The sequence below is a fragment of the Condylura cristata genome, unplaced genomic scaffold, assembly GCF_000260355.1.
Source record: "Condylura cristata isolate star-nosed mole 26May11 unplaced genomic scaffold, ConCri1.0 scaffold00041, whole genome shotgun sequence".
In the NCBI taxonomy this organism is placed as follows: Eukaryota; Metazoa; Chordata; class Mammalia; order Eulipotyphla; family Talpidae; genus Condylura; species Condylura cristata.
Window position 1 is genome coordinate 2,681,924 of NW_004567142.1, and position 11,484 is coordinate 2,693,407.

Here is an 11,484-nt window from a genome sequence, read left to right on the forward strand (position 1 = left end):
CTTTGCTGGGCCAACCACCGCCCCTCACCAGGCTCAGCAGCTCCCAGCCTACCCTGCACCTCCCCCATCTCACTCCCCACTCTGCCCCCAGGTCCTGGGTGCTGACCACCCGGACGTGGCCAAGCAGCTCAACAACCTGGCCCTGCTGTGCCAGAACCAGGGCAAGTTCGAGGCGGTGGAGCAACACTACGCCCGGGCCCTGAGCATCTATGAGGCCCTGGGGGGGCCCCACGACCCCAACGTGGCCAAGACCAAGAACAACCTGGTAAGGGTGCTGTGGGGCATGGCTGGACTCAGGCCCAGGACCCCCTCCCCCGGCTGCACCCAGAGCAGGACCCCCACCTGTGCCTGACACTGAAGCAAGTGTCCCCCAAGGTGGCTTCCAAGCTGGGCCTGCCTGGGGAGACCCCTCAGTGGAGGCCAGAGGGCAGGTCCATGGAGGGAGGCCACGGCTGGAAGCAGGTGACGCATCAGCTGTTTATTGACGCCCCTCAGTGTGCTCCCGTACCTGCTTCTTAGAGCCCTGAGGTAGGCGCTGCCCCCTCGCACTTGAGGAGAGTGAGGCTGTCCCTGACATGGGTGCGAGACGCCAGCTCCGAGCGGGGAGCAGGGCCCAGGGCGCCAACCCCGCCATTGCAGGGGGCCGCGGTGTGGGCTGAGCCCCGGCATCCTGTGCCAGGGACTCCCCCAATATGACAAGTGCACCCCGGCCACCCTCCGGCAGGCCTCAGCCTACCTGAAGCAGAACAAGTACCAGCAGGCAGAGGCGCTGTACCAGGAGATCCTGCGCAGGGAGGGCCTGCCCGCCCCCCTGGGTAAGTCCCAGCCGCCCCGCTCCTGACGCCTCCGCAGGAGCCTTCCGCGCTGTGACTGTCTCCCGTTTCTCCCCAGGAGCCCCCCGAACGGGCACCACCGGTGACTCGGAACAGGTGGGAGTGGCTCGGCGGGGCGGGGGGCCTGTCCTGGGCTGGGGGTGTGGGCGGGCCGAGCCGACCGCTGTCCTGGCCCGCAGACGCTTCGCAGGAGCAGCTCCTTCTCCAGGCTGCGCGAGTCCCTCCGGCGTGGCAGCGAGAAGCTGGTCTCGCGGCTCCGAGGCGAGGTGGCGGCAGGGGCAGGCGGGTGAGTTGGGCCACGTCCCGGGACGGCGGCCGAGTCCGGACCCTCCCGCCCAGCAGCCGTGCCGGAGCGGAGCGGGCGGCTGACCGGGGCCCGGGCCTCCGCAGGATGAAGAGGGCCATGTCGCTCAACGTGCTGAACGTGGATGCGCCCAGGGCCGCGGGGGCCCAGGTGAGAGGCAGCTGAGCCCCGGGAAGGTGGGGACCCGGGCTGTGGCTGGCATGGGAGAGCGGCAGCCCGGCCGTGGGGGGGGACTGCCCCGCCTCGCTCACCCGTAGGCCATCCCGTGTGTGTCCCCAGTTCCCCAGCAGCCACCTGAGCGAGGCTTCGCGGACCCTCAGCGCCAGCACCCAGGACCTGGGCCCCCGCTAAGGCCCCAGCTGCTCGGCCGGGGCGCCCGCCCGTGGGCCCCATCACCCTCTCCCTTGGTGAGGCTGATTAAAGGCGGCAGAGTTGCAGCAGTTGAGTCTCTGCCTGGGGTTTCTGAGGCCGCCACCCCGCGGGCACCCCGCAGCCGCCCCGGCCTACAGCTGCTGCGCGATCTGTTCTATCCTCCGCAGCGTCTCCTCCGACTCCAGCTGCTCCAGGCTGAGCAGGGACAGGCCCAGCTGGTCCTCCTGGAGGGGGGGGGAGGCGGCATCGGACCAGGCAGGCGGGGGCTGGGGCGGGGCCTCCGGGTCCTCTCCGCAAGCAGGGCAGGCCTGACGGAGGGAGGTGGCAGCCAGAGTGGCGTGTGCCCCACTGAAGGAGGAGGCCACTCCCCTCGCCCTGCCTCCCTGGGGCGCCCACACGTGGCCTCAGTGGCTGCGCCTTGGGGGGGGCCCACGCTCACCCGGTGGAACGGCTGTGCCATCTGCCTCAGGAAGTACTTGGCCACCTGGACCCCTTCGTCAACAGTGAGGTTGAGGTTGGCGTCTGTGAGGTGCTCCTGGATCCAGCGGGGCAGCTTCCCCCGCTTGTCGGCCCGGGCAAACCGCTGTGAGCGGGAGAGGGACGGTGAGGACCCGCGGGGCGCCAGCCCCGCGCCCAGGGAGCGGGGCCCACCCCGCGGGGCCGCGGCGCACCTTGTCGGCAAAGACCATGAGGCCGTAGTCGGTCTTGCCCCGGATGGCGCGGCCCACGCACTGGGCGGCGTGGCGCATGGCGTCGAAGGTGAGAAAGTCGTTCTCGCGGATCTGGAACTGGTCTCGCAGGTACTCCAGCCGCGCCTGCGGGCCGCGGGTGTTGAGGGCGCCCAGCCGCCCTCCAGCCGGCACCCCGCCCCCCACCGGCTCCACCTGCGCCCTCACCTTGAGGATGCGGCTCTGGGTGTAGACGTAGGGGACGCCGAACATGATGACGGCCCGGCCGTAGTGGTGCACTGCAGGTGGAGGGCAGCGGGTGAGTGTGGGGGCGGGAGGAGTGCCGGGGCGAAGGCCGCCTGGCCTGGGGCAGGGCACTCACCGAAGTCGATTCCCTCTGACACTTTGCCACGGGCGACTGAGAGCAGGATGGCGCCTCGGCCGTTCTCGCAGGCCTGTGGAGAGCCCGTGCGAGCTCACACCCGACCGCCGACCAGTCGCCCGGACCCAGGCCCACCGGTACCCACCTCCTGGTACTTCTCCAGAGCAACACTGGTCTCAGCGCCATCTTGGGTCTCAATAAAAAGCAGCTTGTTCCGCTGGATGTTCTCCAGGATTCCCTGCAGCGCCGCCGGGGGGGGGGGGGGGGGGTAGGGTGTGGGGTGAGGCAGGTGGGGCCAGACCAGGGCCCGCCCAAAGCCCTCCTCTCCCTCACCAGGGGGCGTCAGGGCAGCCTGGCACGCAGCTCTCGGAGAGGAGGGGAGGTAAGGGGTGCTCCGGGGAGCCCTGCCCTCCCACTGCACGCCTGGCGGCTGCGCCCCACCAGCTTCCCGGCCCCGCCAGGCCGTACCTGCTCGTACCAGGAGGCCACGGTGCTCTCCATGTACTGGTAGCTGGTGAAGAAGGCCACGATGCCGTCCGGGACCACAGCGGACATCTCCAGCAGGAGGTTTCCGTAGTTGCGGATCACGGCTGTGGGAAGCAGGTGTTGGCTCCTCCCCGCCTCGGCCTCCCGCACCCCGCCAGAGCCCCGCCCTGTCAGACGTGGCTTTCTCGGTCCCCTGTGGCCACGGGGGCCCCTCACTGGGAGAAGTACAGCCCCAGTGACCGGCGCCGCCGGCCCATGACGTGCCGCTCGAGGCAGGCGGGGCTGGTGTGGGGCTCCTGGGGCCGGGGCCACAGCTCTCCGGAAGCCTCCCTCACCGCATCCTCCCCAGGTGGTGGGCACACGGGGCAGGTCCCCAGCCCACCCGGAAGTGCCACAGGAGGGAGCCATCCCGGCCTTTGCTACTTCACGTTGGGGGGTCTTGCTGCAGCTGCACCCCGCCCGCCGCCCCGACACACTGACCCCGCATGAGCCACCAGGGCCGCATACCAATATCTTCCCTGGTCTCGAACTTGGAGCTGATGGCCACCTGGTCATTGCCGCGACCTATAATCTGAAGAGAGCAAGGAGGGTCGTGCGTGACACGCACGCAGCGGCCACGTCAGGACACCTCAGGCTCCCTCTGCTGCAGACGGAAGACCTGAGGCTGGGGAGGTGAGCAGCCAGGCAAGGCCACCGCTGGACAGACACTAGGGACGAAGTGACCCCACACCCCTGTGCGTGTCCAGGCACCCTCTATGCCATTCCCAGCCAGTCGGTGTGCCAAAGAGGCTCCTACCCTCAACCCTGCAGCCCCCAATGCCAACCTCACAGAACCAGGGTGCAGTTCAATGACCAAGTTCAATGTCCAAAACACTGATTTTAAGCCAATGCCCCAGAACTTGCCTTTGAGTCTGCTCAGGAACTGAGCTCTGGCTGGGCCCCTGGCTGTCCCTACAGTGGGCATGTGCCTTGCTGGAATGTCTGGAATATTCTCAATTCGAAAGCACCTCTGGCCCGAGGCTTCAGTGAAGGCCCCGAAGGCCTGCGTTATGATGCCATTTTGCAGATAAGGAGACCAAGGCAGAGCTACAGGGTCACCCACCAAGTCACAGCCCACAAGTGAATCAGGCAAAGCCACGGTCCCTAAAATCTTGACTGAGCATCTGCGTAGGGCAGGGCCCGGGGCCCCATGAGCATTTACCCCATTATCTCACTAAATCCCGTCCGTCACCCGGGAGATCGGGGAGGACACAGCTTATGTGGCAGATGAGAAGTCAGCTTGCAGCCCCGCCCCCGACTCCAGAGCCTTGTCCTGAGTGGTGGCGGGGGGCCAAGGGAGGCAAGTGGCCCCTCCCTGGCCGACCCCCGCCCTCACATACCATGGGGCACAGGCAGACCCGGGCCAGTGTCATGGTGAAGGTGGCCATGGTGACCGGGTGGAAGTCCAGGATCTTGGGGTAGATGTCCAGCGGGGACAGGGTCTGCGGGAGGGACAGCAGGAGGGCTCAGCAGGAGGCAGCCAGGAGCCCGCCGTGAGGTGCGAGAGCTGGGGCGGGGGCCCTCACCCCGGACGTAATGATGACAGACTGGAAGCGCTCGAACACGGGCTTGATGGCCAGGGAGGCGTCCATGCAGCTGCGGGACGGGCAGGTGGTGAGGCCGGGGCCCGGGCCCTGGGGCCCCCCCGCCCCACCAGTCAGTCTCACCTGAAGTGCAGGATGGGGTTGGCGATGGTGGGGGTCCGGTCATCAAAGGGCTCGATGATGATGGTGAAGCCTGAAAGGCCCGGACATTGGCGAGCACCAGCCACAACGGCGCCCTCGAGGCCATCCCCCACTCTCCCTCACGGGGCTCCCAGCTCCCACCCCTGCTCCCTTCCTGCCCAGAGGGGCCTGATAATCCATCAGGTCATGTGTCCCCTTCCCCCTCAAGAAGCTCCCGAGATTCCACCTCACACCCTCAAGCCCGTCCAGAGCGGCCTGGGGCACGCCCCAGCAAGCCTAGTTCCTCTTCGCTCTCAGGCCCCCCCAGGCCCCACTGCCTGGGAGGTTCCCGAACACATTTCCGTCCCCCCAGACTGCGTCTACGCTGCTCAGACCCCGGGCTTGCAGCCCCACCCGGCAGTGTGCTCCTCGTGAACTCACTTCCTGGAACCACCTCATTTGCGACTTTGCTACTCGTCTTCCCCCGCTATGGTCTAAGTTCCAGGAGATCAGGAATGAGGCATTTCTTGGTTCCCGTCACTTCCCAGTGCCGATCTGGGTGTGCCGAACACATGAGGTGAGTGCACAGATTCCCGAGCTGGGGTCACCTCTTTAAAGAACCTGTCGGTTCCTCTGTGCTGGGGACACCCTAGCCCTGACCCTGAGGGCTCACTGTCTGGTGATGGGGTCATGAAGACCGGGGCAGGGCTGGGTGGGAGCCCATGGAGGGGCCTGAGCCAGCCCGGGCACAGAGGGCTTCCTGGAGGAGAGCACATCTCCACGGAGGCGAGAACTGACGGGACCAGGAGACGGAGGAGGCTGCCTCTGGCAGAATTATGTGGTGGGGGGCAAGGAGGTGGGGAGCAATCCTCCAGAGAGCCTAGGGAAGAGAGGCTGGATTCTGCTCTTGCCGAGGCCAGTCCAGGCTGCGGGACACCCGTGGGCCCGACCTGCTTTCCTGGACAGAAGGGTAACCCCGGATCACGCTGAGCCCTTAACCCGCTCCGGAGGGGCGGGGGTGCTGACAGGGAGGGCTCGGGAGCACATCCCTCTCCGTGGCCAGCCGCACCTGAGCCTGGCGGGCTCTCCCCACCCCAGCCCCCACACAGGCACATCTCCCGCCTCTGTCCACACCTCCCTTCTCGGCCTCCCCTACTCCAGTCCCGGCCAGAAGAACCTTGCAAGCACACAGATGGCCCTGCCTTGTGCAGCGGCTGCCGCGGCTCCCTAGGGCGCCTGGCACGGCGGCCGGCTCCTTAACCTTGCGCGGGGCTGCCCCACAGACTCTGGCCTAGCTGACGCGCACGCTACCCTTCCCGCCTCTGCAGCCAGGGGGCCCTCTGAGAAGCAAGCCCAACTAATGTGAGACTCGCTCACGTTAGGCTCCCCACACCCCTAAAAACAAAGCCCCAACTCCTGAGCCCAGCCCAGTCGCCCATGTGCAGCCCTTTAGGCTCCTCTGGGCCGGCCCAGGCAGGAGGCGCAAGCGTACCCTTGGCGTAGGTGCTGACGAGGGTGGCAAAGTTGGCCAGGAGGGTGAGCGGGGAGAAGTCGGCCAAGTCGGCGATCTCTAGCGTGTGCAGGAGAGAGCGGAGGCGCTCGGCACAGAACCTGGGGAGAGGGGCAGAGATGGGGTCCCGGAGGGAAGCTCGAGCAGGGGCCGTCCCCACCCGGCAGCGCACTGGGCCCACCCCAGGCGTGGGGCACTCTGGGAGCGCAGGGCCTGGACCGGTCCTGGCACCACAGGGATGGGCCCTCAGCAGAGCCACGCTGCATGGCGGCGCCCCGAGGTCACACCGTCTCACACCGAGGCTGGCCCTCGGCCTCTCTGGAGACCCACGTCCGCACCGAGTCCCAGGTGAAGGGATGAAGTGACGTGGATCCCGGAGGCCACAGCCACACGGTCGGTCACTCTCGGCGACGTGCTCACACCTCAGCGTCTCGGGCGCGCACCCACACGCTGCTCAGGCCGCGGCTCCACCCCGGAAAAGGTCACGGGGCAGAGCCCTGGCTCGTAATTACAGAAATCTCTTCTCCCAATGATGGGCTGGGGTCATCTCTCACTCAATGCACCCCCTCCTCCAGGAAGCCCTCCTGATGCTCAGACCGGAGAAGGTACTCCTTCCTGCCCCTCCCACCCCAGCCCTACAACTCTGGGTCATCCTGGGCCAGGACAGGCCTGCCAACGCCACCGGGGGGCAAACTCCAGGAGGGCAGGAGGGCAGGGTCAGAGTGTCTGGGTCACGGCGGTGTTCGGCACAAGGCAGGCACCCGGCAACCGGTACTCCCAGGCCAAAGGGGAAGACAAGACTGTGGGTGCCCGGCCCACCCCCGGCACCCCAGGGGTCCCCACCCCGCTGCGGGGCGGCACCTGAGGGGCTTGCGCTGGATGCACACCCGCTGCGCCAGGCCGCTGAGGAAGGCGGGCGGGCTCTCCTGCACCACGTGCTGCACGCGCAGCCGCCACTTGACGTACTCCAGCAGGCGCCGCAGGAAGCCCAGGAAGTGCTCCGCCGTGCGGATGGAGCCGGGCACCGCCTCTGCGGTGGGGGAAGAGCCGGTCAGCCGCTGGCCGCCGGCCGGAGCTCGGGGCACGGCGGGCGGCGGCTCACCCTGCAACACCTCGTCCGGCAGCACCGGGTTGGCCAGGTGGGCATCGGTCTCGCGGGCGGCGCTGGCCTCCCGCAGGCCCTCCACCAGGCGCCGGTACTCCTCCCGCAGACGCTGCTCGTCCGTCTCCTTGATCCTGCCGGGGGAGAGAGCGTGGGACCGCGGGGACCCCGGAGCGCCCCGCGGGAGCCCAGGGGAGAGCTGCCCGCACCTGAGCACGGTCTTCTGCAGCGTCTCCAGGTTGCTCTGGCACCGGTCCAGGGTCCGGCGGGTGAGGTTGACGCTCATGGAGTCGATGCAGACATTGTCTGGGGGGGGCAGGAGGGCGGCGGTCAGGCGCGCCCGCCTGAGGAGACTGCCCGCCCGCCCTGGCGGCCCCCTCACCGATGTTGTGGGCCTCGTCGAAGACCACCACGGCCTTGCGGGCCAGCTCCTTGGACACCAGGTCGGCAATCTTGGGGTCCAGGAGGTAGTGGTAGCTGTAGACCACCACGTTGGCATGCAGGATCTGGGAGGAGGGAGGGCAGGGTCACACAGCTCGCCGCGGCGCCCAGACGCCCGCACAGGCCCAGAGCAGTGAGGCAAGGGAGGACGTGAGCTGACAGACGCACGGACAGGCAGGCGCAGCTGGTGAAGGCAGGGTAGAGGCAACTACATGGAAACCACCGCAGAGGGCACACAGCCTGCCCGCCGCATGGGCGCCGCACCCCACCGCCCCCTCACCGAGTAGCGGGCAAGGAAGTACGGACACCAGCCCTGGCGCTGCCCCAGGGCCTTCAGGTCGTCCAGGTTGTAGATGCCCGCGGGGAGGGGCACCTGGCGCCCGTGAGCATCAAATTCCTGGGGTGGGAAGAGGAGGAACCTGGGTGTCAGGGGTCTGGCAGGCCGAGAGCCCTCCCTCCCTCAGCCCTGCCAGCCGGCACCTCGTAGAAGCGGCAGTGGGGCAGGCTGGAGTCCTGCTGGAACTGCGCGCGCACGTAGGAGGCCGTGAGGCTGTGGCACTTCCCGTCCACGTCCTTCCCAAAGCGCAGGGGCGTCACCTGGGGACCAGACATGGGAGCTGGCGCCAAGGAGCCCAGTCGGCCCGGAGCCCAGCGCTGTGCCTGGCCAGGTGCTGGGGTCCTGTCCCGAGGGCGAGACTGAGACACAAACCCCAAGAGTGTCCTCATTAAACAGCTGGGGGACTCAGCTGCAGGGGCACAGAGCGGGGCGGTCAGGCCTGAAACGCTCGCAGACCCAGATACGCGGGGAGCGCCGTGCAGCCGCAGAGGGGGCGCCCGCCGCCAGGGCAGAGGGCCCCAGGGCAGGGCGCTCAGTGGAAGCCAACAGATGGCAGACACCAAGGTCTCCCACTTGGCTGGGAATCTTGGACACAGTAACAAACACTAGCCGAGCTCAGAGGCCAGAGGCGGGGTGGGGGTGGCAGGTGCGGGCTAAGGGATCGGCTTCATTATAAGTGGCCCGGCCGCGGGTGGCGTCGTTCCAACTTTGCTCAGAGACCAGAAGTTCTTACTGTAAGGGCAAAAGTATGCTGCAACTTTGTATGGTGACAGGCGGGAAGGAGACTTGTGGGCATTCCCGGCACATACAACGTGGGCTCCCCACAGACCGCTGGCACGACACAACCCCCGTGTCAGTTATACTTCAATAAAACGAAACAAAAACCAAACTCTTCCATGTGTCGTGATGATAAACTGTCGTAACTCCTAGTATTCTTTTAGCTTTTGTACGTGCTGAGGGCTACATGCTCCTTCTCTCACCTGACCTGTACAAAGCAGGCAGTTACCCCATTTGACAGGAGGGCAGCAGAGGCCCACTTAAGAATCACCCACTCAGGCCCTCCCTGGTGGCGCAGCGGGTTAAAGCACAGCACTGAGAAGCTAAAGCCACTTCCGCATGAGCTCGATCCCCGCCTGCCCCGGAGGGGACCACATGGCGCGACAGACCTCTCCTGACCCGCCCGCTGCTCCCCTCAGCAGTGTACTTCGTCCATCTGCCTGTTCTGCTCCCCACTCTGTCTCTGGTGGGTTCTCTCACCCTCCCCTTCTCTGGGCTGTACCCCAGTTCTGTATGAATAAATAAATAAATCTTTAAAAAAACAAAAACAAAAACTGCTGTTGATTTAAAAAAAAAAAAAAAGAATCACCCACTTCATAGCGCCGCCCCCGGGTGGCCTAGGGGTCAAGGCTCAGTGCCATCATGGCTGCGGCCCGAGTCAGATGCCGGGCAGGGAGCTGACCCCCAGGGCAGCAGACCTCCCTTGTCTCCCCACTGTTCCCCTCAGCAGTGACTTTCAGTGGATCTGCCTGCTCTTGTCCCCACTCTCTGGCGAAACCTTTCACCCCCCCCCACACCTCTGGCCTTCACCCCCGTTCTAAGTTTCAGGGGCTGCTGAACCAGGAGCCACGTGGACTGAGCCCAGGCTGAGGCGGAGAAGGCTTCCTGGAGGACTGCGCTCCCCGGCCTGAGCTCAGCCCTGGGGATGTGGTGCGGATTTGCCATGTCTGGTCTAGGGAATTGCAGGGTCAGAGGCAGTCTGGTACTCACCTCAGGATGGATACACAGGTTCTTCCGGGAGCTCAGAGCCAACCCCAAAAATGGGAGCTTCTCGCCCTCCTGCTTCTCGTAGAAGTCGAGCAGCTTTCGGAGCTCTTCAATCACCTGTCCCATTCAGGGCGGGACTTGGCCTCAGGAAGCACAGGCCACTGCCCAGCCACCCGCCCCCAGCTCGCCAAACACCCCCAGAGCTGAGCACCACCACCAAGGGGCCACTGAGGACGGGGCAGGGAGCCTGGCTCACCTTCTCAATCTCTGGCACCGTCCGTGAGCAGTAGATGAGCTTCGTCACCTCCAGTGGGTGTGCCTGCCATGACAGTGCCTCAGTCCCTGCTGCGCCCCTTCGCCTCCCCCTGGCCCAGCGAGTCACTTACCCGCTGGTACGCCATGATCAGGGCCAGCAGGGACACCGTCTTCCCCGTGCCTGAGGGCATCTCCAGGACTCCATGACCCTGCAGGCGGAGGGAGACAGACTCAGGGACACAAGCTCTGGGGAACCCAGCCCCTTTCCAGAACGCTCCCACCTTGGAATAGGGTAACATAGCTAATCTGAGTCCCAGGGGCCGGGTTTAACTACCACAGCTGCCAGCCCTTTCCGAGCAGCCTTCACCCAGGGCCTGACAGGCGCTCTCCTGCCTGCCTCGGGCTGTGCAGGTGTTTGCAAAGCAGCAGCCGCAACATTGCTGCAAATGTTTGTGTCTGTGCAAGCATCTTCTCCCCTTTCCGCAGTACCCCATCTTCTAAACCAAAGACCCGAGTTTAATAAAAACTCTCCAGAGTCTGGCTGTGAGCAAACTGGGGATTACACACTCAACCTAGTGTCTGACAGAGGGGGGCGGTGTTTCTGAGCTCAGCTGGCTTCCAGCACTAGCTCGGGACTGGTACGATTTCCCAGTGACTTCCCAGAGTCTCTGAACCTGGCTCTCACGACTATATTGTGGAGCAAGTTAACACTTGGGTGGGGGCTGTCTGCACCACCGTCCACTTGCTGAGCCACCAGGGAAGCCTCCAGACCCGCTGGACCTGGGGGGGGGGTGGTGGTGGAGGATCCTAGAGGTCCCGGGTGAAGCTCCCCTTCTCGACTCCTGATGAACTGTCGCCGCGAACCCTCCCCGTTATCCTCCCAGGCGAGCGCCCTCGGCCAGGTGAACAGGGCGATTAAGTGATTTCCCCAATGATACAGCAGTGGCTCAGGGCCCCCACCCAGGTGGCCACTCCAAAGTCTCCCCTAACGACCGGCAGCTGACGACCGGCAGCTGTGTTTCGAAGCAGCTGTGTTTCGAAGACGCTGGGCGCTGCCGGGGTCGAGTGTATGGGAACCTGCCAGCTTGGACGCGCCGGGGCCGCCCCCCAGCCCCCCAGCACCCCCCAACGCCTCCTCCCCCGAGCAGGCCGACAGCGGCGGCCGGCACCCACCTTGGCGTCCAGCGTGCGCTTGAGCTCCAGCATGTAGGAGAACTGCTCGGGGTAGATGTAGTCGTAGGGGAAGTGCACCAGCAGCCCGTCCACGTTGAGCCTGGCGGCGGCGTAGGCAGCCGGTCAACGCCCCGCCCGCCCCCCACTCCTCCAC

At 66.0% G+C, this 11,484-nt stretch overlaps 2 protein-coding genes across 4 annotated transcripts in view; one reads left to right on the plus strand and one right to left on the minus strand.

Moving 5' to 3' along the window:
* Positions 1 to 1,509, plus strand: part of KLC3 (kinesin light chain 3) — an 11,385-nt gene extending 9,876 nt beyond the window's left edge. The window contains exons 8-13 of the mRNA XM_012733788.1: positions 92 to 265; positions 725 to 815; positions 892 to 929; positions 1,013 to 1,119; positions 1,224 to 1,287; positions 1,417 to 1,509. Coding sequence (XP_012589242.1) covers positions 92 to 265; positions 725 to 815; positions 892 to 929; positions 1,013 to 1,119; positions 1,224 to 1,287; positions 1,417 to 1,488 — 546 coding nt within the window. The 3' untranslated portion in view covers positions 1,489 to 1,509. The remainder of the gene's footprint in view (positions 1 to 91; positions 266 to 724; positions 816 to 891; positions 930 to 1,012; positions 1,120 to 1,223; positions 1,288 to 1,416) is intronic.
* A 109-nt stretch (positions 1,510 to 1,618) lies between these two features.
* Positions 1,619 to 11,484, minus strand: part of ERCC2 (excision repair cross-complementation group 2) — a 10,208-nt gene continuing 342 nt past the window's right edge. Inside the window, exons 2-23 of one of the 3 annotated variants that reach the window (XM_004694195.2) lie at positions 11,331 to 11,430; positions 10,289 to 10,366; positions 10,159 to 10,221; positions 9,906 to 10,019; positions 8,282 to 8,398; positions 8,082 to 8,198; positions 7,743 to 7,866; positions 7,570 to 7,666; positions 7,361 to 7,494; positions 7,120 to 7,288; positions 6,241 to 6,359; positions 4,752 to 4,821; positions 4,611 to 4,680; positions 4,425 to 4,526; positions 3,553 to 3,616; positions 3,028 to 3,149; positions 2,705 to 2,797; positions 2,560 to 2,632; positions 2,406 to 2,476; positions 2,181 to 2,324; positions 1,949 to 2,092; positions 1,619 to 1,733 (exon numbers count right to left, since the gene is read on the minus strand). In XM_004694195.2, the coding sequence (XP_004694252.1) occupies positions 1,641 to 1,733; positions 1,949 to 2,092; positions 2,181 to 2,324; positions 2,406 to 2,476; positions 2,560 to 2,632; positions 2,705 to 2,797; positions 3,028 to 3,149; positions 3,553 to 3,616; positions 4,425 to 4,526; positions 4,611 to 4,680; positions 4,752 to 4,821; positions 6,241 to 6,359; positions 7,120 to 7,288; positions 7,361 to 7,494; positions 7,570 to 7,666; positions 7,743 to 7,866; positions 8,082 to 8,198; positions 8,282 to 8,398; positions 9,906 to 10,019; positions 10,159 to 10,221; positions 10,289 to 10,366; positions 11,331 to 11,430 (2,278 nt within the window). In that variant the 3' untranslated portion in view covers positions 1,619 to 1,640. Of the gene's footprint in view, positions 1,734 to 1,948; positions 2,093 to 2,180; positions 2,325 to 2,405; positions 2,477 to 2,559; positions 2,633 to 2,704; positions 2,798 to 3,027; positions 3,150 to 3,552; positions 3,617 to 4,424; positions 4,527 to 4,610; positions 4,681 to 4,751; positions 4,822 to 4,856; positions 5,304 to 6,240; positions 6,360 to 7,119; positions 7,289 to 7,360; positions 7,495 to 7,569; positions 7,667 to 7,742; positions 7,867 to 8,081; positions 8,199 to 8,281; positions 8,399 to 9,905; positions 10,020 to 10,158; positions 10,222 to 10,288; positions 10,367 to 11,330; positions 11,431 to 11,484 lie in introns of those variants that run through there. The other 2 variants (XR_001146163.1, XM_012733787.1) reach the window with 2 other exon arrangements.